The 24,860-nt window shown below is 46.1% G+C and overlaps 1 protein-coding gene across 1 annotated transcript; it reads right to left on the reverse strand.

The window, feature by feature from the left end:
* Nucleotides 1-7,336: 7,336 nt before the first annotated feature.
* LOC309826925 (3 beta-hydroxysteroid dehydrogenase/Delta 5-->4-isomerase) lies at nucleotides 7,337-14,521 on the reverse strand (the record flags this gene model as incomplete). The annotated part of the gene is made up of 3 exons (XM_082661395.1): nucleotides 7,337-8,148; nucleotides 10,493-10,657; nucleotides 14,377-14,521. The coding sequence occupies 3 exons, from the start codon at nucleotides 14,519-14,521 to the stop codon at nucleotides 7,337-7,339; spliced, it is 1,122 nt and encodes a 373-aa protein (XP_082517521.1).
* Between the last annotated feature and the right edge of the window lie 10,339 nt (nucleotides 14,522-24,860).

Below are 24,860 nucleotides of genomic sequence, written 5' to 3' on the forward strand. Positions count from 1 at the left end.
TTCCTTCCTTCCTTCCTTCCTTCCTCCCTCCCTCCCTTCCTTCCTTCCTTCCTCCCTCCCTCCCTCCCATCCTTCCTTCCTTCCTTCCTTCTTTCCTTCCATCCTTCCTTCCTTCCTTCCTTCCTTCCTTCCATCCATCCTTCCTTCCTTCCATCCATCCTTCCTTCCTTCCTTCCATCCTTCCTTCCCTCCCTCCCTTCCTTCCATAACTATCGGCTGAGTGTTTGCTTGGGGCCAGGTGTGCACAGGTGTCAGTGCAGGGTCCCCGTGGTGCCCTCCCAGAGTCCACAGTCTAGGCGGGGAGACAAGTTAATAAGCAGCCATGCTGGACAGTGACGGGTGCTTATCCGAGGGTCACTCCCCCGCTCCCCGGAAGGTGGGAGACTTCCTGCGGAGGTGCAGCCTGAAGCATGAAGAGCTGAGGAGGGAAGGCTGCCAGGGGACTGTGAATGTGCTGCAGGCAGGGGCGGCTGTGGTGGAATGCGGTCCAGCGACGGGTAGAGATGTGCTGGAAGCTGTAACGCAATCCCCCTGGGGTCAGCTGCAAACTCTGGAACAGTCACCAGTCTGTTCTAGAAACCTGAAGCTCCCCATACGCAGTCTTTCCATAAGAAACAGAAGAACATGCACCAGTGAAGTCAGCTCTTCTTCCAAAACAGGTGCTGGTGGCAGGGGTTGGCCACGAGGTGGGCTGCTGGCCCTCCTAGCATGGACCCTGGTCATTAAGGTAGGAAGAGCCTGTTCAGGGGCCAGGATCTAGGTTCCTCCTCCCACCAGCCAGAGTGTGAAGTCACCGGAGTAATTGTGAGCAGGGCAGCTTCACAGGCCTGGGGCCAGTGCGGTGAGCCGGGGCCCCGTGCTTGGCTTCATGCCCTTGGGGACAGAGTGGCCAATCCACTTTTTGTTGGTCCTCCCTTCCCCCGCTCCACTCTGTCGTAATGAGCCCGTTTCATGCCTTGAAGCACTGAGTCCATTCCCTGCTCAAGACCCCTGGGATCTTGGGCCATGGCAAAGGAAAAGCACTCCCCACGAATTTCCCCCGGAGACGCTTGATGCGCTAAGAAGCACTTGCTTATAGCCAGAGGGATTGCGTTGTCCTCACCCTGAGTCACTTAAGGGAGTGGGAGATTTTCTTCTGAATTCAGTTTTTAAAAATAGGATTTCCTTATTTTTGTAGTATAAAAACTCTTTGGGCACGACATTGTTTTAGGTTGTGTATCTAATTTCCAGAAACTTGACATCTTAGCAGCTAGGTTTTGTCTTCATAAAAGCCTTTTCCCTCTCATTGTCTCTTTGCTCACACACTCATCACTCACTCACTCTTCATGTAGTGCAGATGAAGTCATCTTTCTAGCCCTAACCTCCAGGGTCATTGCTCCTCTTTTTCCTGATTCTCTAGTGAAGATCCAGCTTCTTCAGCTTCATCGATGCCTTGACATTATCTCTGAATTCTTTCTCGCTTTGTCATTCCTTCTGCCTCCCTGATTCCCTTCGTTCCCCATCTCAGCAATTCAGCTGTTTGTGCTTTGTCTGTCTGTCTATTCACCACCCCCATCCGTCTGTCCATCGTGTGACCCCTTTGTGTCAGGCACAGGACTAGGCACTGGGGACACATAGAGATGAAATGGTGAGTTCTTGCCCTCAAGGACATAACCGTGTAACCAGGGGGGCAGAATATATGCATAGCGATTAGATAGACACACGGTGCAGAGGTGAGAAAGTGGGGAGCTCTGGAGGATGAATAAGGAGTTGAGAAGGATGTGGTGGCAGGAGAGGTGGGCAATCTCGAAGCAGAAGGAACACCATGCATTGGCGTGGGAGCACGTAAGAGCGTGATATATGCCAGCAGTTCCCAGCATTATTGGCCTATTATTGGAGCCTAAAGTTGGAGAGTCCGGAAATAGGGCAGGGATTGGTGGGAATCTAGTCTGGTGAGGTAGGCAGGGGCTAGATCTTGGGAAGCTTTTATTTTGAAACTGAAGTATAGTTGATTTACAATGTTGTGTTAATCACTGCTGTACAGCAAAGTGATTCAGTTATACACAAACATATATATGTATTACATTCATTTTTTAAATATTCTTTTCTGTTATGGTTTATGATGGGATATTGAATCCAGTTCTCTGTGCTATACAGTAGGACCTTGTTGTTTATCCCTTCTCTATATAAAAGCTTACATCTGCTAACCCCAGCTTCCCACTCCCTCCCTCCCTCTCTCCCTTCCCCCTTGGCAACAGCCAGTCTGTTGAGAAGCTTTACATGTTGTCCTAAGACACTCCGGGTTATCCTAAGTGTCCTGGGGCTCCACTGAATGGTTTTATGGAAGAGAGTGACATGGTCAGATTTTATGTTGGATGGACAACTCTGGCAACACTGCTGAGAATGAATTTCATGGGTGACCCTCTGAGGCAGGGAGGCAAGGCGAGAGGTGATGAGGACCTCAACCAGGCTGTGTTACCAGGGAAGGAGAGGACACATTCGGGAGGCGTTTTGGAGGTGAAATTGATAGGACTGGATGATAGAGAGAGTAGGGGAAGGACACCAGGTTTCTGGCTTCAGAAGGTGGGTCCATGGGGTATGTGGAGTGCTGTGGTCACACTCAGGCATTGCCTGAAGTAGTGTCCATTCTGCCTCAGGCTGGCCTCAGCTGCCCCGTGTCCTCTTCGTTAACACTACATAAATCAAGCCTTTATTTCTTGCCTAGATCCTTGAGGAATCCTCTTAATCTCTTCCAATCCATCCTGCACATTGCTGCCAAAGTAACCTCCCAGGGACAGCCAAATGAGAATCTTCAATGGTTTCCCATTGCATAGTGAATAACCTCCAAGTTCTGTAGCCTGACTACCAATATTTGTCGCTGGGGGCAGGGGACACGGAGACATCCTCCTTATTCTTAAAGAGTCTAATTTTCCAGAGAAGGTGAGGCATGTTACATGTGACGTAGTTAAATGTCAAATGGTCTTTGGAAGGGGGAAGAAGGCAGAAGGCAGAGTGTCTCCCAGAGATGACCCAAGGTGACCCTGGTCTTTTCCCATCATGTTTTTCCAGGTGTATCTTCCATTCTCTCCTGCACCTGTGTTCCCTGGTCTGTCCATAGTGGTCTCATAGCTGCCTGGAATGACTCCCCTTTCCCACCTCTGTGTCTTTCCCGACTCCATCGCCTCTGCCTGGAATATATTTCCTCACATATCTGCCCATTGAAATCCTACCCATCTGTCAATACCCAGCCCCAGTGCAAGGGCTCTGTTGAGTCCCCTACCCAGATGGGACCCTCCAGAAGCACTTCACCTTTCTAAGCGCACTTGGTACATTTTACTGTGTACAGAACTTACCATGCCTTATATTTTATTGCTCCCACTAGACTGGGAACAGAGAAGGAAAACTGGAAGCCTTAGGTGTCATTCCAGCCTGCAGATGTGTTTTGTTAGTTTGAACTCCTTTTTTTAAATCAAAATCAATGTCTTAAAAAAATTATAGCCTATACCAAATATACAGAAAAGTACAGACTATAATATCATGTGTACTTGGGACCTATCACCAAGAATGAACAGATTGCCTCAGATAACTTGCCACCCATTTTTTAAGAAGTAAACTATTACACATGCAATCTGAGTGCTAGCCCACACCATCCCATTCCTGGAGCTGGTTTTCACACTTTTTAGAATTTAGAATTAGTTGACAGTATTTAGAAATCAAAAGATTTCACATAAAAATTAGGAAGCTTTGCTTTCCTCCAAGAGTCAGAAGATCTGGTAACTTGGGGTATATTCCCACATGAGTCAGCAGGGACTCTGCAGCTGCCATCTCCCTGACGCAAAGTATGTGCTCTCCAGCACACCACACTCCCCGCCACTCCCTAAAGCCTCTTAGCTTAGGCTGCCTCACTTATACATGGCGCCTGGCTCCTGCAGGCATGTGCGTTTGCCATCTTCATGTAAAATCTTTGAAGTCAAAAAGCTTTTTTATTACTGGAACTGAGCCACTAACTCGCTGGATGACCTTGAGCAGGTTATAGACCTCTCTGTGCCTCCATTCGCTCATATGTCAGACTGGGATAAGAAGCGTACCTACTTTTGAGTGTGGATTGAGCATTATTATATAAAGTATTTAGAGCAATACCTGGCTCATAATTCTGCTGCTAAAAGTCCACAGTCTTTTATCCAAAACCCTTGGGGCTAGATGTCTTTTGGAATTCAGATTTCTTTTGGATTTTAATAAGGTAATAAGTGTATATATCATATATTACAGTCCATCCCGGCAGGATCCAGGCTAGCACCTTGGAATTAAACACACTGAAATTTCTGCAGGAGAAAAAGCAAGAACACACGTGAAGTGTGATACAGACTTAAACTGCTTCATCCATTTTGGGGTGGGTCAGGCTGCCTAGAAGCATTCAGGTCCTCGGGGAGAAGGCAGGTCCCAATCCCAGAGCTCCCAGACTTTGTCTCTTTCTTGGATATTTGGGTTTTCTTATGAGAGGAGAAATCGTGAGGTTGGTTTTTGTCATTGGTCTCGATCTGTTTGTTAATAAAGTAACTGAGAATTTTGTAGCCGCCCCGGGGTTTCTACCACAGCTGGCTCTGTCTGGCCTTCCTCCCGCTGCTTCAGGCCCCCTGCAGCTTTTCTGCGGGTCCTTCCCCAGGCCAGCCACCCAGCTGCGAGCTCCACCTCGGCCCTCTGAGGCCTGCTTCCTCAAGTCGGTTGAAGTCTAAGCTAAGTCTGGCGGCCTCAGCTGCCTAATCTCCCCTGGGCAAACCCTTCTCACCTGGCAGGCCCGCCCCCTCTCTTCCCTCCTCTGTCCTCCCCTGTCCCGGCTTCACACTACTCCCCCCTCCCCCGGCCCCCCCCCGCCCCCCCACTGCTCAGCCTCTTCCCTCTGCCTGGACCACCTCCTCTCCTACCCAAGGCCCACCCCCCCTCCAAGGCCGAGCTGAGGTCCCACCTGCTCCTTGAGGTTTTTCCCAGTAACTTCAGCTCAGCTCCTTTTTCCAGAGTCAGTATACACAGTCCTTAACCTGGTGGCTGAGCACTGACCTGCGCTTTCCTTCACTCATTCACCTGTACTCTCAGCAGTCACCCAGGTGTGTGTGGCGGGGGTGGGGGGGGTGGGGGTGGCGGGGGGGGCGGGTGCGGGTGCGGGGGCTTCCTTCTTCCCTCCGGGCCTCTGCTGTCTCCGTGGGGTGCTTCCCTGCATTGCACCTCGGGCCGCTGTGCACGAGCTCGGACCGCCCCGCGCGGTCCATCCTGAGCCCGGTGCCAGTAAGGATGGGGCTTCGGTGGCCAAAAGCTTCCCAGGTCTTTATGCTTATTCAGCTGAGACCAACAGCCGGCCAGATCCCCTCTCCTCTTTCTCCGCTCACACCAACCCCCGGTTGTCCTCTGGTGACAATGCCACTTCCCTTCCCTGGGAGAACAGCCCTGGCGGTATAGCTGTGGGATTTCCCTGGGCTAAAAAACGGACGGAGGGGACTTTGTCCCAGACTCCACCACCGTCCTTTCCTTCCTTCCCTGTCGGTATAAACATGCGGGTGTGCACACCTTACCGGGTTGGCAGATGCTGCCTTTCGTGTTTTGTGCGCTGGAGGAAGGCAGGAAAGGAGTGTTTCTTCTCTCACCTTGTCTCACCCACTGCGGCCACTCCACCCTGATCCCTGGGTGCCATATCCTCTGTCTCTTGGGGTTTTGAAGGTGATGGAAACCTGTTCGTTTGGGCCAGAGTGTTTTTCCCCTTTCTCCTTAAGACTGAATGCTTACACTAGCTCCTTTGTGGTAATCAAATTCAACCGAATTCATAATCCGTAAATTCCCTGGGTAAGAAAGAGGCCATCTGGGTGTTGGTCGTGACTCTTGTTGTGTCCATGGTTCATAAAGATAGGCAACACCCTGGTCTAGAAGGAGAGAGCTCCCCACTCCTGGCACTGAGCCCCACGCCACCCCCTCACCTGCTTCAGGTCACGTGGTCCTTGTTGGCCTGGCAGTGTTTCTTTTGACTGTTGGTCCTCCAGTCAGTTAACGAATGTGTCATCATTTAAGTCCCCAAACATGTCTCGATTGGCCTCCCTTTCTTAGGGGCATTGAGAAGGATGAGAAGGCCAGTGATTAGGGGAAGAGGGAGGGAGGAGAAAGAGGCTAAGAAGGTGAGGGAAGAGAGCATGCAGTATGAGGGAGAGTTTGCATCTGTCCCCTTGACTTTCCTAGGAAGCCGTGGTGCGGCTTCATTGTGTGATTTGAAAGGTTGGAATATAGGCTTATGAGTTGCCAGAGTCGCCAACACACATATATCCAAGTGTGTTCTAGGGACCTTCAAGGACACTGGCATTGGCAGTGGAGGCTGGCTGCACCTCTGCTTCTCCCTCTCCTCCCAGCTGACAAGGGTATGAAAACCTCCCAGATTCCCCCAAGGGGCTGTCCTTGGTCCTAGGGTGTCTCCTGCACAGGACCGGGCAAGAAGCAGGGGACCCAAGGGAGCTGGGCTCTCCCAAGGATCAGTACCCCATGTCCAGTGCTCTGCTGCACCCCCGACAAACCATCCACCACCCCGTCCCCGTTTTGCTATAAATTTTGAGCAGTTCAGGCTACACAATTCAGCGGACGGATAAGGGCTTTCAAGTCAGTCCATCTGGGTTAAACGTCCCGGTCTCATAGCAGTTAGTGTGACTGTGAACGAGTTTCCTTATTCATCAAAGGGAATAGTCATCCCTACCTCGTAGGTTTCTGGTGAGGGTTAAATAAGTGATATATGTCAGTCATCTAATACATGATGCCTGAAACGTAGTAAGTGCTTAGTCAATCCTAGGTTCCCCTTCCCGACACTTCTGCCCACCCCAGTCCCGAGCTACTTTTCTAAATAGGAGATGGTGATTGGGCGGGGTGGGGAATAAAAAGGGATGCAATCACGTAAACCACAACTTCCTCCAGATTAGTCATTAAAACGTTTATTACGTTCATTGAGCTGTGTGAAGGAATATGAACTTTTAAAAGAAAAGAAAGGCTTTTGCATTTAACAAAGGAAATGGAACTAACAGGCAAAACTCTAAGTTAAAAGAAGCCCGAATAGCTCAGAATCGGCAACTGAGACGGTGGCACAGCAGCTGCAGCAAATCACCTTGTCTGGCCGTCCCCTGGAGGGAGGGTAGGGCAGAAAGCTTCCCGTTGGGCCAGTGACAGGGAAAGGTTTCTGGTGGAGGGAGGAAGACAGTAACATGATCATCTTATAAAACGGAAGCAGGAGGACCCGGGCTTGTGTCTGTGTTGTTTGCCGTATGAAGCCGGAAGGGGAGAGCGTGACAGACATCTCCTAACTATACCCACATCCACATCGTTGTCACCCCCCAGATCAGTGAGTCTTTGTTTTCAGGGTCTCCTTGTGCTGCTTCACCAGGGAGCCGACCCACTCCTTGGTTTTCTGCTTGGCTTCCTCCCAGGTGAAGAGGGGCTCATACCCCAGCTCTCGCTGAGCTTTCTTATAGGAGAAGGTGAACACACTGTTTGACAGGGTTACCAGGTGGCAGTTGAAGGGGGGTCGATATTTGTAAATTGGACTGAGCAAGAAGCTCACTATCTCCAGCAGGAAGGCAAGCCAATACTTCAGAGAAACGGGGAGGCTCATCCCGGAATCCAGGCAGAGGCCCCATTCTTTGCCCAAAGTGTAATTGAGGTCGTCATAGCTTTGGTGAGGTGTGCCGTCTGAGATGTAGTAGAACTGTCCTTGAATGCTTGGGGCCTTCTGGGGGTCCCGCAGGGCCCTCGAGGCCAGAATGTGGGCCCAGGCCACGTTGCCAACATAGACTGGGTTGACTCTGGAGAACTTGCAGTGATGGGACAGGATTCCATTGTTCTTCAGGGCACTGTCCACGTGGGCCAAAAGTAATGGACTCCCCTCCCCATAGATGTACATGGGCCTTAAGGCACAAGTGTACAAGGTGCCGCCATTTTTAAGAGCCCACCCATTAGCTCCCAGCACAGCCTTCTCGGCAAGCTTTTTGCTGTATGGGTATGGAGAGGACCATGCCGTTTCAAGATGCTCTTCTTCGTGGCCGTCCTGGATGATCTCCCTGTAGGAGTTGGGCCCAGCCACCTCTATGGTGCTGGTATGGATGAAGACGGGCACACTGGCCTGGACACAGGTCTCCAACAGGAGCTGGGTACCTGCCCACGGGGAGCACACCGTCAGTGTCGGGAAATAGTCCAGAGCCAGCCGTGCCATGGACCGTGTCTGCCCCTAGCCCTCAGGGAGGGGGCTATTGCACATGAGGAGTGCATTCCTGTGTGTCTCTGGCTGAGATCAGCTTATGCCAAAGCCACAGGACGAAAGCAGAAATGCAAAGAGGCCAAGATTCGGAATCTGGAGATCCAGCATTTCTAGGCTTTTGGATTTCATGGACCAGGGTACATACTTCTAATTTCAGAAAAGGACAACGAGTTGCCGCTTTATATTTCGCGGAGTAAAGAGATTTTAAAATGATCATTTATCATCTCTACCACCTCATTAAAGATAGGCTATTTTAACTTAAAAAATTAGGAGGTCATACTCTTAGAATAAGGACAGCTCTGGTTCTTAGGCAAAAGAGGACAGCTGAAGGATTCACATCACACACACACACACACACACACACACACACAGTTGTATATAGGTAATATACACTCTTAAGTACACATTGAATTGTTCGTATTTTTCTCCTTTTTTTTTTTTGAAGACCAATAAAAACTTGTCACAAGGACTTTTTTTTGAGTCACTGAGCAAATGATTGGTGGGCTCTGGGGAGAAGCTGGAGATCCAGACTCTGTTTCTGATTGTGTGTTTCCTACAAAGGCCACCGCTAATTGTGGCTGTGGCTTGTTTCAACAGGTATGAAAAGTTGGGGTGAAAAAGCTTCCTTTTGCTTAGCTTTCTGGAGCTAGCACTGGCCTTGTGTGTCGAGCCGGAGGACGAAGCAGAAAGGAGTGCACCCTCTGCTGGTAATATCTATCATGGGAGGATCTTGCAGAATCCCTTTATCTGGGTAGAATTTTAGCTCATGGAGGTCACCCAGAGCGCCTTCCTTACAAGAAGGAAGCAATCTCCTGGGCAAAGCATCATTTTTGGGTGGTATTTTAAAAAATCCTTTTTAAGGTCTTTGTGCAATTTGCTTTTCAGGAGAGAGAGCCTCCTTTTTAAAAAATTAAATCTAGAAGCAGAGAAAATTCGGAGCTAATTTACCTGCAGAGGGAGAAATGGCCATGATTGTGAAGTATTTTCTAAACCTGTCAGTGATGCTAGTTTTAGTCAATGGAGGCCTCTAACACTTCTCAGGGATTTCAAATCCCCTGTTGTTGGGAGCCGTGGAGAGTAGAAATTATGAGAGGGGGGCCGAAAACTCAAGACTGGTTAATCTTAGCACCCTCCTGGCAATATAGGGGTGACCGGGGGTGTGGCTAAGTTGAAACTAGAAATGGTCTTTTTTGAAACAGTGCAATTTTAGGCTGGAGATGCAAAAGCAATGAGTTGCTTTAGAAAAGGAGTCTCTGAGTAGACTAACTCTGGTGGGCAGGGCGTGGAAGGCAGATGTTCTGGGTTGCTGTGGTCCTAGAGAGATTGGCCTCCAGGGGTCAGAGGGAGGATACTACACAGCAAGCTAATAAGGGATTTAAGCTAATCCCTTGAGTGACTGTGTCTAGATTTAAAGTAAATTGGAAAGCCACAGTTCAGAAAGAGACACCAAGCCCTTATGGGATGAGGATCTAAAGAGGGTGTACTTTGGGCACCTGGCTAGGAGCTACTCTTCAATAATAGATCTGGTAGTGAGCTGAAGAGATGGTATTATGGATAATGGGAAATTATTCTTATTAAGAAAATATTACAGGAAGACAAGTGCTGGCTAATTCTGTACTGCCAGACCACTGTGAACCAGCTTTGCCAGTTCTCTTATGAGGAATCCTTCTGGGGGGTGGCATTCTCTTTACCCTTATTATCCTTCCTTTGCAGGAAGTCCTGCCCGAAGGAAACCAGCCCAGAGCTGTGGCCCGTCACTCCTAACTGACTTGGGGGTACCTCATACCACAGAGCTCTTAGTTCTTGGCTGTATGGTGACCCTCAACTTAGAGCCACACAGAAAAGCTAGCATGATGACCAAGGAAGAATTTGTAAGGTCTGGTTCCAGCCCAGTGGAGATAGGAGGTGGTTGGATAGCAAGAATTTGAGGTTGGAGCTGAGTCAACACTTGATTGGACCAGCAGAAGGGTTTTCGTGGCCTTTGGACTCACACAGGCGTGGGTTTAAATTCTAGCCCTTTCACTCCTCCCCAGAGGGCCTTGGACAAGTCCCTTAGCCTGTCTCAGCCCTAGTTTCCTCATCAGAAATACGGAGGATGATGGCCTTGAGTCTCTGTTGGTGGTGATGAGGAAAAATACTTGGTGCCCACCCAGCAGGTGTCTACCAGCCTCCTCTTCACTTATCCCACCTTCTGACCCTCACTTGCCCACTTCCCTTCAGCTCCTCCCCAGGATCCTGTACCTCTCACATTGACATTCATGATGGTCTCTCGCTGAACGGCGTTCATGACGTCGATGACAGAGGCGGTGTGGATGACCACCGAGGCACCCTGGCAGGCTTCCTTCAGGCACTGCTCATCCAGGATGTCTCCTTCCAGCAAGGTCAGCCTGATCTTGCTCTGGAGCTCTGTGTGAACAGGAGTCAGGTCACTGGAAGGCTTTCTGGATCTGGAAGATTCCTGGTAACCCAGGTCTTTAAGGACAGGTAGATTGGGGGGAATGAGGAGTGGGGAGGGGTGAACATCCCATGGAAGGACCAATTAAACAAGGCCACAGAAATCAGAATGTGTAGCATTTCTTGGGAAAGAGCAAACATCTCTTTCCGTCCCATCTCATTCTAAAAAAGAGAGTTTGAGCAGTGAGGGGTCAAGAGTGCCTGGAACACAAAATTGTTAAAGAGACTCATGGGGAGTTTATAAAATTCATTAAGGAGAGAATTTGCATTTAATTCGGTAGGGAATGGGGAATCCAGTATAGGTTTGGAATTAAAGGAGAAATGTAAACAGTTGTGCTGTAAGAAGTGAACCCTGGCTGCAGTATTATAACGTGGATCAGTCTAGTGGATATAAGAGAAAGCAAGGTGATTGAGGGATTAATTACACCGTCTGAACCACAGTTCACATGGGGAAGACTGGAACCAGGGATCCAGGAGTGGGAGACGAGAAGGGGAGAGGTACAAAAGGTTCAACTTTCAGACCTTACCTTGCCAGGTCCTGGTTCTTACTGGTGATGGGCTGGGAGGAAGAGTCAAAGGCAGCCTGAGTTTTTCCCACTTGAGTGATCAGAAGGATAGTGGCGCTTATTAACAGGAATTTAGGGTGGGCCCGAAGGATGGATTTAACTGAAAGAGCTCTTATTAGATATCATCAAAAGCAGATATCAATGCTGAAAATGAGCCAGCCACCGAGGGACTAACATTCCGGCCATCTAGCCAAGGGTTGCAGAGACAACATCAGGGTCTCTGGCTCCTCTGAAGCCCGCGGGAAGTGGAGCTACTGTGCACTACTGGTAACATCATCACCTCAGATGAGCCCACGACATAAACGCCACGCTACATACAGTTTGGATAAATACCCCGCACTTATTTTGTGCTTTTTATTTTGCACACGACCTTCAGCTTTCTGATTTCCTTTCACAGCTGTCTCATGAGATAGAGATTCTGATTTCCACTTTACAGGCGAGGAAACCGAGGCTCAGAGAGGGTGTGGTAACATCCAAGTCACACTTCTAATGAAGACTCTAGCCTGCCCCCCGCCCCGCCTCCCGCCCCCCCCTCACCCCGCCCAGGCTTCAAGCCTTGCTTGCAGGACGTCAATTTAAATGAAATTGGCAATGGACGGCAGAGAACAGTGAGAGAGAAATTCAGAGTGAAAAATTCAGGGCTGCAGAATTTCCTCCTTGGGTTACAACTTGGAAGAACCTTAAGCCTGCTCTCCTTAAGCCTCTGCAAAATTAGCTCCGCCCCAATGCTTCCACTCCAAAAAGGCCACGAAGTGAGAGAAAGGCAGAGGAATTAGCCGCAGAGTGGAATTTTCTGATTGTGTCCCCACGTCTGCCCTGCCCCTCCCTTACTCTGCCTCTCTTTCAAGGCTAACTTCAGCAGACCGGCTCAAAGGAATTGCTATGCCCTGAAGCCCAAGGCCAAGGGAGGAAAGAAAGACCTCTTACCCATTAGTATGCAGGGCCGCAGAGAGAACAGCAGAGGGCGCTGTGTATGCCTCGGCGGTGGAGCCCTAGCTTCCTCCTCCAAGGCTCTGTGGGACTTGGCCAGTGTTTTGCATAGACTGAATATGCAGTTGCTTACGTGGTGTGAACTGGATTGGAGGGAGGCCCAGAGAGAAGCTACTAGACAAACTAGTGATTAAGAGTACAGACGCTGCAGCCAGACCGCCTGGGTTCAAATCCAGCTTTGCCATTTTCCAGGTGGGGGACCTTGAACAAGTTAATTAACCTCTGCAACGTCTGCATATTTGTGTCCCCTCAAATCCATTTGTTGAAATCCTAATGCCAATGTGATGGTGTTAGGAGTTGGGGGGATCTCTGGGTGGTGATTAGGTCATGAGGGTAGAGCCCTCACGAATGGGATTAGTGTTCTTATAGAAGAGACCCCAGAGACATCCCTCGCCCCTTCCACCATGTGAGAAGGTGTAGGCTATGAACCCTGGAAGAGAGCTCTCACCAGGACTTGACCCTGCCTTGATTGTGGACTTCCAGACTCCAGAACTGTGAGCAGTACATTTCTGATTATAAGCTACCCAGCCTGTGGTATTTTGTTGCAGCAGCCTGAATGGACTGGATTCTTCTGTGCTTGTATTCTCATCTTTAAAGAAAGGAGGACACTGTTACCCATCCCAGAGGATTGCGATGAGGAACAGATGCGTTGACACACGTGAAACACTTAGCGCAGTGCCTGGCACAGAAAGAACACCGTGAGCGGTCTCTGTTATTATCCTGACAGAGGCCCCTGCCCCACCCATGACAGCGCATGACGTATTCACACTGGGGAGATGTTCCTCTTAGGTTGAGCATCGCCCTCTCTGGGCATAAGTTGTCAGACTGCCAATATTGCTGAGATGTAGGGATTACAAACGGTTGATGTTGGTCAGTTGTGAATTAAAAAAAAAAATCAGAGACACTGTTGAAGCAGAGGATAGAGGAAATAGGATGTTTGCAGAGGTCAGGGGAGAGGAAAGGAGAACAGAGCGATGGGCAGGTCCAGGAGAGTGGGCTGGGGAGGGGGGTGCTTTGTGTGGGGAGAGGGGTCCTCTGGGCAGCCAGGGCCTGCATGTAGACGGCCAGTCCACTGGGGCTGGGGAGGAGGACAGCGAATTGGTTTGGGGGCGCATAAGGGGGAAATGGCAGAAACTGAAGATTCACTTTGCCAAGAGTCAGCCCTAGGGCCGTGTGATTGGAGTTCTAGTCTAAGCTCTGCTACCCATTAATCCGGGTAGCAAGTCACTTTACCTTTGTGGACCTCAATTTCCTCATTGTCCGGAAGGGTGTTACCCCTCTCCTACCTTCCTTACAGGGTTATTTTGAGGATCTGGGGGGCAAAACAGGTTGGAAAATACACTATACATCAAGCTTTTGCATTGGCACCATGGGCAGCAATCTGGAAAGAGAGACGTGAGGTACTACAGCAGATTCTGCAGTCACTTCCTTGTGGTGATGAGAAGAGAGGCGAATGATAAAAAGAGATGTATGGGGAATCCACGCGAGGTGTGTCTGCACTCATGCTGCCTCTTGTTAGGTTTCTGGCTCCCTTGCTGCAAGCCTGTGCACCTTCTGCACTCCCCTCTCTCCTGCTCCGTCTCTAATTCTCTCTTTCTCTCTCTCTCTCTCTCACACACACACACACACTCACACACACTCGCTTCACCTTCTCTTCCTTCTATTTCACCTTCACTGGAGATGCTCAGTGAAGCCACAGAAAGACCAGAGCAATCAAGAGGGGCGGGGACCCGCTGGTGGGGTCTCCAGGTTAATGGCACTAGCTCGCCCTTTGCAGATGGTACATAGCAAGTGACAAGTCAAAAATCATCAGAACATTGAAGACTTGTTGACAAGGGAGAAAACTGAAACATGACTTTCTGGATGAGAAGAACAGAGGCTGAAGTGGCTGGTCTACAGCCACCCTCTCTAATCCTGGGTCAGGACCAGAATCATCTCCTGACACCATCTGTGATTACACCGTGGTATTACTCCATCTGTAATCTCCTTTCTGATAACATGGGATTAGCCTTGATTTGACTACAACTTTCCTTAAATTGCTAGACAAGAACCCCCTCCCCACACCTATGCAGGGTTTAAAATGCAGCTACACACCCACGACTCAAGTTCACTTACTAGAAAATTCCTCCCGAACTTCTGGTCTGAAGACTTTGTCCAGCACCCGGATCTCCTGCAGCTCCTTCTCCTCTACCAACAAATGGACGATCCTCTGACCCAGAAACCCTCCTCCACCTGTCACAAGGCAGCTCCACCCTGCCATGGCCAAACCTGGGCACCGAGAAACACTTGCCAGGAACCAGAAAACCCTGGGGAGCAGTTTGGATGAGAGGTTGACACAGGAGAGAGCCTAAAAGAAATGTCAAGTGATTACATGCTCATAAAAACCCACTGTGTTCCTTCTACTCCAGTTTTGCAAAAATCCCATGCACCCCCTCCCAGGAGTAGCTGAAAGAAAATGAAAAAGCTCTAACCTGTTAGATTGTTGCAAGCCAGATGAGAGAGCGGGGTTCTGGTCTCCTTATCTCCCAAAGACAGGACTGGAGGGAGCTTTATGTGCTGTTGCCTCTGACTCAGCCCACTTCACCTTGAACTCTTACTCCATACTCATTGCTCACCCCTGGTCACTTCATCAAAAAGTGGTGAGCTTTTAACTTGTATCTCTCATTCCTCCAAAGCACAAGAAGAGAAAGCAAGCTTCAAGGCCACAGTGTGATAAAGATTCTTGGTTCTGCCCTCAACAGGACTCGCGGAGGTCAGTGTCCACTGTCTGGGATCCACAGTCTGTAAACTTAAACTAGACCGGGAGAAATCTCCCAGCACAGTGTGAATTGCTGCCTTGTGCAGTAAATACATCTGGGCGGGGCGGGGCGGGGCGGGGCGGTGGAGGGTGCCTTCACTACGGAAGGCAATTTTCTTTCCCACCCAATATATATGGAGCCTCAATTTCGACTTCCCCCTGGAGAGCTCTGGGTTTCTGGAGGAAGAGCACCATTGAAGGGAAGCTATCTGGTGATAACCACCTAGTTCTAAGATCTGTACAACGAGAGTAGGTGTATGGCTGTTAGCTTAACTAACACCATCTTTGTCCCTTACAGTTTTTCCTGTCCTTTCACTGACCCTACTCAGAACTGTGCAGTGAATTACTTCTCTGTTGTCAAGGGCTTTGTAATAGATATTAATAGATTTTGTTTAATAACTATTAGAGCCAGGTGGCCTCTATGCTCTGTTAGTCCCCAAACAATGATGAAAACCTTTGCTGACGTATTCTTGGTGCCCATGAGACTAGTCACCCCTTCATAAATATTAATGTAGGAATGCGCGTCCTGCTTCCAAGCGCTGACCCTCATGCCCTAGGTTAGTTATAAAGTTGTCCTGATAGCCCTCGGCAGTGCTGAGGGCAGCTGTGAATGCCTCTGGGTCATTGTTTACCAAACCCTCCTCTGTAAGTTACAATCTAATAAACTGATCCGTTGATTACGTGGAGCTGCCTGCCTCACTTTTCCTTCTCAAGATGTCTTCTCAGTTGGATGGGCACTTTTTCTTCCCTCTGTCCTCCAACAGTAGAGATCTGTAGCTGTGGGCCACCGTAGCTTTTATTATGAATGTTTGCACTCACCCCAGATTTTGGCTGCAAAACCACCCTCAGTAGATTCTTGAACTGAAGATGCCCGTATGCTTCGGAAGCCTGTGCCCAGAGATGCCCAAATACCACTGCCATAAGCTTTGCAAGATACTGTCAAAAAATTGAGGTGTAATTTACGTGTGTTAAAATATCGAGATCTTAAGTGTTAGTTCAATGAACCGTTACAATTATGTACACCGATGTAATAAACCACCCAAAACAAAATATACAACATTTTCTTCCCTGCAGAAAACTCTTTCCTACCCCTTTCCAGCCAATTCCCATCCTTCCAGTCTACCCCAGAAACAACGACACTCTGATATTTAGTGGATAGATACTCTCCTAAGTTTTCTTCTAAATTTATGGTTCTGGGTATATATTTAAATATAGAATCCATTTAAAATTAACTTTTGTACACTGAATACAGAAAAATTCACTATTGTGTTCCTTTACTGTCTATCCATTTGCTTTCACCAGTTTTTTTTTTTTTTTTGGTTTTAATTATTTGCTTGTTTATATTTACTCTGGGTTTAATTTACACTTCTTTTTCAAGTTTCTTATGGTCAAAGATTGGATACTTGATTTCTTCTTTTTGACAGTGTGCATTTGCATTTAGAGCTGCAAATTTCCCTCTAAGCATTGTGTTAGCTGCATCCAACAGTTTTGATGTATTAGAATTTTGTCATCATTCAGGTAAAAATATTTTTCTAACTTACCTGTGATTTCTTCTTTGATGTGTGAGTTACTCAGAGCATGTTGTTTAATTTCTAAAATTGGGGATTTTTTAGGTATCTTGTTGTTATCAATTTCTAATATAATACTATTGTGGCCAGAGCATATACTCTGTTTGACTTTGATTTTTAGATATTTATTGAAACTTGTTTCGTGGTCCGGCAAAAATGGTCTATCTTGGTGAAATGCCGCATGCTCTTGAAAAGAATTTTTCACGTTTCCATCAGTTGTTGGGAGTAATGCTTTACAAAGGGTGGGTTTGACCCCCTACTCCAGGTCTCTCCCTCTCCCCATGTTATAGACATTCTCCTCTTCCCACTAGGGACCTGACTCCCAATGCCTCAAACACACTTGCTTAGGAAAGGTTGACCCTAGTCACTGAGTTATAGCATCTTGTTCCCTGAAGCTGTCAGCACTAACTAAAGGCCCTTGTCTTGCTGAGACCCGTAGAGCCTATCTGAGGCCACTAAAGTGCATCATACAGCTTTGCCTGCTCTAGCAGTGCTGTAAGTGAACAATATACATCCCCTGTCCTCTTCGAGGCTGGCGTTTGTATTCATTCCCCCAGGTGCTGGGAATGCTGGAGGCTGGTAGATTTCAGCTAGTATCTCTCTGGGAATTGCCTTCAGCCAAAGAGCCAACAGAACAAGAGTTCGGCATCTCTGAGTGGAACCAATAAACTCTACAGACAGTGAGAAATAAAATAAAGGGGAAGGCAGATGGGGACCACAACATCAGCTTTCTTTTATTTCCAAACATCTTTACTGAGATATAATTTACATGCCATAAAATTAACTTGTTTTAAGTATACAATTCAACTATTTTAAGTAAAATTATGGACTTGTATAACCATGACCATTGTCCTGTTTTGGAACAGTTCTATCTCCCCCAAAAGATCTCTTGTGCCCATTAGCAGCCACTCCTCATTCCCACTCCCCAGCTCTGGGCAACTTTTATTTATTTTTTATTTATTTTTATTTTTTATTTTTTTTGCGGTACGCGGGCCTCTCACTGTGTGGCCTCTCCCGTTGCGGAGCACAGGCTCCAGACGCGCAGGCTCAGTGGCCATGGCTCACGGGCCTAGCCGCTCTGTGGCATGTGGGATCTTCCTGGACCGGAGCAAGAACCCGCGTCCCTTGCATCGGCAGGCGGACTCTCAACCACTGCGCCACCAGGGAAGCCCTCCAGCTTTATTTTGATTTCCATTTGCATGGAATATCTTTTTCCATCCCCTCACTTTCAGTCTGTATGTGTCCCTAGGTCTGAAGTGAGTCTCTTGTAGACAGCAATATGCATCTTGTTTTTGTATCCATTCAGCCAGTCTATGTCTTTTTGTTGGAGCATTTAATCCTTCTACATTTAAGGTAATTATTGATATGTGTGTTCCTATTACCATTTTCTTAATTGTTATGGGTTTGTTTTTGTAGGTCCTTTTCTTCTCTTGTGTTTCACACTTAGAGAAGTTCCTTTAGCATTTGTTGTAGAGCTGGTTTGGTGGTGCTGAATTCTCTTAGCTTTTGCTTGTCTGTAAAGCTTTTGATTTCTTCATTGAATCTGAATGAGATCCTTGCTGGGTAGAGTAATCTTGGTTGTAGTTTCTTCCCTTTCATCGTGCCACTCCCTTCTGGCTTGTAGAGTTTCTGCTGAGAAATCAGCTGTTAACCTCATGGGAGTTCTCTTGTATGTTATTTGTCCTTTTGCCCTTATTGCTTTCAATAATTTTTCTTTGTCTTTAATTTTTGTCAATTTGATTACTATGTGTCTCAGCGTGTTTCTCCTTGGGTTTATCCTGCCTTGGACTCTCCGTGCTTCCTGGACTTGGGTGGCTATTTCCTTTCCCATGTTAGGGAACTTTTCGACTATTATCTCTTCAAATATTTTCTCAGGTCCTCTCTCTCTCTCTCTCTCCTCCTTCTGGGACCCCTATAATGCGAATGTTGTTGTGTATAATGTTGTCCCAGAGGTCTCTTAGGCTGTCTTCATTTCTTTTCATTCTTTTTTCTTTATTCTTTTTTCTTTATTTTCTTTCTTTCTTTATTCATTATTTTTTCTTTATTATTTTCATTCTTTTTTCTTTATTTTCTTTATTCTTTATCCATGACAGTGAATCCCACCATTCTGTCTTCCAGGTCACTTATCTGTTCTTCTGTCTCAATTATTCTGCTATTGATTCCTTCTAGTGTATTTTTCATTTCAGTTATTGTATTGTTCATCTCTGTTTGTTTGTTCTTTAATTCTTCTAGGTGTTTGTGCTTTAATTCTTCTAGGTCTTTGTTAAACATTTCTTGCATCTTCTCAATCTTTACCTCCATTCTTTTTCCGAGGTCCTGGATCATCTTCACTAACATACTGAATTCTTTTTCTGGAAGGTTGCCTATCTCCACTTTATTTAGTTGTTTTTCTGGGGTTTTATCTTGTTCCTTCATGTGGTACAAAGTCCTCTGCCTTTTCATTTTGTCTCTCTTTCTGTGAACGTCTCTCTCCTTTCTTAGGATGTCAATTATCCTTCTTTTTTAAGTGGTTGCCCTAGAGTTTGCAATATACATTTACAATGAATCCAGGTTCACTTTCAAATAACACTATACCACTTCACGGGTAGTGTGAGTATCTTATAATAACAAAATATTCCTAGTTCCTCCCTCCTGTCTCTTTTATCATTGTTGTCATTCATTTCACTTATACATAGGCATATACATAAATATATACATATATAATTGTTACTTTATTATTTTGAACAGGTTCTTATCTGTTAGATCAACTGAGAATAAGAAAAATAAAAGATTTTAACTTCACATATTCCTTCTCTAATGCTCTTTCTTTGTGTAGATCTAAGCTTCTGACCTATACAATTTTCTCTTTCTCTGAGGAGCTTTTTTCAACATTTCTTGCAGCGTAGCGTTACTGGTAACAAATGCTCTCAATTTTTGTTTGTCTAAGAAAGTCTTTATTTCTCTTCAGTTTAAAAAGGCAATTTCACAGAATACAGAATTCTATGTTGGTGTTCTATTTTTCTCTCAACACCTTGAATATTTCACTCCACTCTCTTCTTGCTTACGTGGTTTCTGAGAAGGATGTAATTCTTATCTTTGCTCCTCTATAGGTAGTGTGCTTTTTTTCTCTCTGGCTTCGGTCAAGACTTTTTTTTTAATCTTTGATTTTCTGTAATTTGAAGATAATATGCCTGCTTGGTGTTCTCTGACCTTCCTGGAACTGAGGTTTGGTGTCTGACATTAATTTGGGGGAAATCCTTCTTCATTATTGCTTCAAATATTTCTTCTCTTCCTTTCTCTCTTCCTTCTCTCTCTCATATTCGCATTACTCATATAATACACCTTTTATAGTTGTACCACAATTCAGGGATATTCCGTCCTGGGTTTTTTTCCAGTATTTTTTCTCTTTGCTTTTTAGTTTTGGAAGTTACTATTGACATATCTTCAAACTCAGAGATTCTCTCCTCAACCATGTCCACTCTGCTAAAGAGCCCATTAAAGGCATTCTTTATTTCCGTTACAGTGTTTTTGATCTCCAGCATTTCTTTTTGATTCTTTCTTAGAATTTCCATCTCTCTGTTTACATAACCCATCTGCTTTTGCATGTCTACTTGGCGCATTCAATCGTTTAGTGTATGAATCAGAGCTGTTTTAGATTCCTGGCTTGATAAATCCAACATTCCTGCCATATCTGAGTCTGGTTCTGAGGCTTGTTCTGTCTTTTCAAACTGTATTTTTTTACCTTGTAATTTTTTGTTTAAAGCCAGACACGATGTACTGGGTTAGAAGAACTCTGGTCCATAGGCCTGTAGTGATGTGGTGGAAGGGTGTGTGTTGGGGAAGTGTTCTACAGTCCTATGATTAGTCTTGGTCTTTTGGTGAGCCTGTGCCCCTGGACTGTGAACTTTACTTCTCAATCCCGCCTTCCCCGCTAAAGTGGGACAGGATTGCTAGAGGGGGCAGGAGTTGGGTATTTTTTTGGGTATTTACTTTAGGTAAAGTGGTTTCTTTTGAGGGAAGGCCTTGTTAAGAACAGCATGCACTGGCATATATCAACATGGTTATTTTCCCTCTCCCCCTCCTAGAAGCTCTAGGGATTTTTTTCTCTGGTATTCACTGTGAGAACCTAGTAGAGTTCCTGTAAGTAAAACAAAAGTATTGGGTGGGGGGGTCCTCCTCTGACTGGGTGCCCCCAGAGTTTTTTAACTCTCAGACGTGTCCACACCTAGCCTCCAGCAATTCATCAGTTACAGTTCAGGTTTTCTGATGCCAGGGCTGGTTTTCACTGAGGCTTCTGCTCATAGATTTCTGCTCAGATAAATTGTGATTCTCTGTACCTGCCAGTCTCTCCAGTTTGGGGTGGTGGTGGTGGTGGTGGTGTGCCCTGTGACCTCACTTTTCTGAAGGATCTAGAGAAGTTGCTGATTTTTCAGTTTGTTCAACTTTTTATTTGTTGTTGGAATGGACCGGCAACTTCCAAGATCCTTACCTCCTGGATTGGGAAACAGAAGTCCCCCATATTGTTTAATTTTCATGATGAGAATCCAAGGAGGTTGGTATTATTATTTAGTACAGGAAACAAAAGATGTTTTGAGTCTTGCCAAACATCTTGAGGACAGTGGAGTCAGAATCTGAATCAACACAACCTGACCCTGGGGTGACTCCAAAGCCAATCCTCTTTATCAGAAAACAATGCTTATCTTTTAGATACCCAGTGTTCTGTTCAATTGTTGAAACTTTCCAATGGGGAAGATTTCTCTGCCTTCTTTATCCATGCATTCTAATGGAGGACATTTTTAGGGGCTGAGAAGTCCCTTCTGAGGTTTCATATGTATCTCTTCATGTGACTGTGGACATTCCGCTGTCCACACTTCTGATGCAATGAGAACAGCCTTTGGCACTATCTTTATAACATCCCTGCTCATCTCCCTTGGGATCCTGGATCTTAGATCTCGCCCTCTGAGTTCAGAAGGAAAAGGCAACTTAAAAAATGACACAAATGTGTCTAGGACCAAAAAAAGAGTACAGTTATCACCCAGGTAGATGTATACTGGGAGAACTTACACTAGATTCTCTTGTAAAGTAAGCTAACTCCATTATCTACATCCCCAATTGCCTTCTTGCCATATGCTATTGTGATTTGTTTCTCTTACCCCAAACCGGTCTGGAATGACTCAGTCAGGCTGCCACCTGCTGATTTCAGGGCTGAAGAGACTTCCTGGCCATCATGCCTGCTTAGAAGTCCCTATAATAAGTACAGTTATTACAGAGAAACTTGGGGAATTTTACTGCATGTTCATCAGCCAGCAAGATAGTCTGAGCATGCAAAAAAAAATCTGATTTATGAGATGGTGGTGGGGTGGTTAGGAGAGTGGATGTTATCTTACCAACGATTCCTCTGGTTTCAAACCTTATTTTCAAGGCTGCTTATTTATTCTTTTGCACCACAAAAGACAATGAGGTTCTGAGATATTCTTATCTGATCTCTGACGTAAGAGAATAACGAGACCAAAGTCATGGACTTAACACAAATTGGAAGAGCCTTCAACAAGTGGTATCTGAGGCATAGTTCTGTGATCTAGAAGTGGAATTCCAGAGAGTGAATTTCTAGGAAGTTCACCAAGCCCCAGTGGATGTGATGCTGAGTCCCAGCTGGCGACAGGGGTATGAGGGCTGAGGAACAGGGAAGAGAAGAGCAAAGTCTATCTAGGTGCCGTCCCATGCTACAAGAGGTGGCTGGGTTGTCCAGTTCTCTCAGGAGTCTGCCCGAAGCCTGCCCACTGTCAGAGTCCATGTTCCTGGAGACCCCTGGGTAAGAGAATATTTCTCAGACTTTAATTTCTTCAGTTGGTTGAGCTCTTTAGTACTTTATTGAGAAAGCCTACATCTATCTAGTAAAACTACCCAATGTGACTGAAATAAAGATGTCTCCTTTCTCATTTATTGGTCAAGGACTGGTATAGTCTAATTTGTTTCCAGAGTTCCTGAATCTCTTGTCTCTTTTCACTACCTCTCCCGGAGGTCAGTACACTACACAGAATAGACCTTATTTAACAGGATGCTGTGGCATCCTAGGTCACAAAGACAAATATTTTAGGTTTTCATTTGTTTTTCTGTTCTCTCACGTCTCTGGCATTGGCTCTGTGAACTAACGTTAGTTTCCCAAGATCCCTTGCAGTGGTGCATGAGTCAGGCTGTACCAGGACCACCCCCGCCCCATAACCCTTTTTGATCCTGTGAAGCTGCCATCTTTTCCAAGGCACATTGTTGCTACTCCAGTCAGTGTGTTGAGGGCCTTCTTCACACCCCTGCTCACTTAGGCCTCCTGTCCCACAGTGCAACTGTGACTGCTGTGTCAGCCAGGCAGTTGCCCTTAGACAGGGCACCTCCTTAGCCTGTCCCTAAGTTTTAGCATAAGCACCCCATCCTTGCTGCCAAATTAAGACCCCTTCTTGGCCTCAAAATGACCATCAGCCCAACAATGCAGGAGCCAATTTTAACTTTTAACTGAATAAAAGGTTAGGATCTAACACAAGGGTCATGGTCAATTATCTTTTTCCTTTTATCCACCCATTAACAATGACATCTAACTTAGTCTCCCAGGCCTCTTTTCAAAGACCACAATCCTATCAACAGTCTACTACTCTTTAAGCGTTCTAACTACACTAGCTTCACTTTCCTTCTTTTATCTGGTTCATCTGTTCTGCCCTGTCTCATAGATAGGGAATATGATTTTTGTTGGGGAATATTTTATATGGATAGCTCTTCTGTCCAGAGTGCAAATTTCCATAGTTATCTCATAGAGATATAGAGGATATAGATAGATATAGAGGATGTAAAAAAATATAGCTATTTAAGTCACTACTGATCTTCCCTTTAAAGATCATTTACTTAGAGAAGAATCAAAGGAGTTGATTATTTGGAAGTCTGGGTGTTCACTTCCCCTGTATTCTGGGTTCTGAATACACCCCAGTATAGGCAAACAGGACTGTCTAATACCACCATAGTTTATTTTCTCTTTATAAATATGTAGGTGGCACATAGTCCATTCATTTGGGTTAGGCAGATGGCTATAGCATTAAATGTTATGACCAGAGAGCCTGCTGCAGGACGGTGTTCTCTTTCTGTGTTTCCCATGCTATCTAATGTTCTCTTGACCTTGGTTATGTGGGATAAGCTGGGCAAAAGTAGAACTGTACTATGGCGTGAGTTCACGCAGCAAAGTGTCGACCCAGGAATGATAGGAGACTTTTCATGTCTTTTGGCTTAGGTAGTGACAAGTTCAGCTTGGTTCTGTCATAACTCACTGTTTTCCCTCTGGGACTTCTATACTTCTCCATATGTGGCAGTGCAGTTTGATCCAGCTTTGTCTTTTTGGATTAATTCATTTAACAAATATTTACTGAAAGCCTTCCACGGTGTTGGGCATGGTTCCATGTGCTGGGAATGAAGAGGTGACCACAACTGATAAATGTGGCTGTGCAGCTGAAGATTAGCAATAAACAAACAAAGGATAAGTTAACTGCCGATTGTAGTAAGTGCTGGGAGGGGAAAAAAAAACAAGGTAATGCGATGAGTAAAGTAGAGCCTATTCTAGATAGGACAGTCAGGGAACTCTCACTTGATTGGGGCAGTGGCTTTTAAACTGAGATCTAAGTTTCTAGAAAGAGCCAATCATGGAAAGAGATTGGGGAAGGACATTTTATGTAGAGGGGATAGTAAAGGTGACAGTCTAGACGCAAAAAAGAGTTTGGCTTGTTTAAGGAATAGAAAGGAGGCATTATGGCTGGGTCATAGTGAATGAAGGGGAGAGTGATAAAGGATTTGCAAGAACATGATCCTACAGTGCCCCGAAGAGCTGACGATCAGTGTAGAACTGACACTGAGTGGAATGGGAAGCCGCAGAAAGGCCTTAAACAGGTGAGGTATAGGATTTGCTTGTACTTAATAAATCTATCAGATTGTTGTATAGAGAACAGAATGTAACAAGGAGTGAGAGAACATGGGGAAACCAGTTATGAAGTTATTTATTTAGGGCACTGGAAATTGATCCTTAACTTTCTTGTTGACTTCAAGCGTCAGATCTTATCCAGCTGGATGCCCCTGCTCTAGAAGTCTATTTTTGCTGACTACTAGTCTGGGGAGTTTTTACTCTGGTAGGGCATCTATTCATTTTTCCATCTCTCCTTTCACCCACATATCTTCAGTCCATCCACCCATCCATCCATCCATCCATCCATTCATCTATCCGTTCA

The sequence above is a fragment of the Grampus griseus genome (genome assembly GCF_964374135.1).
Source record: "Grampus griseus genome assembly, chromosome: 1".
Classification (NCBI taxonomy): Eukaryota; Metazoa; Chordata; class Mammalia; order Artiodactyla; family Delphinidae; genus Grampus; species Grampus griseus.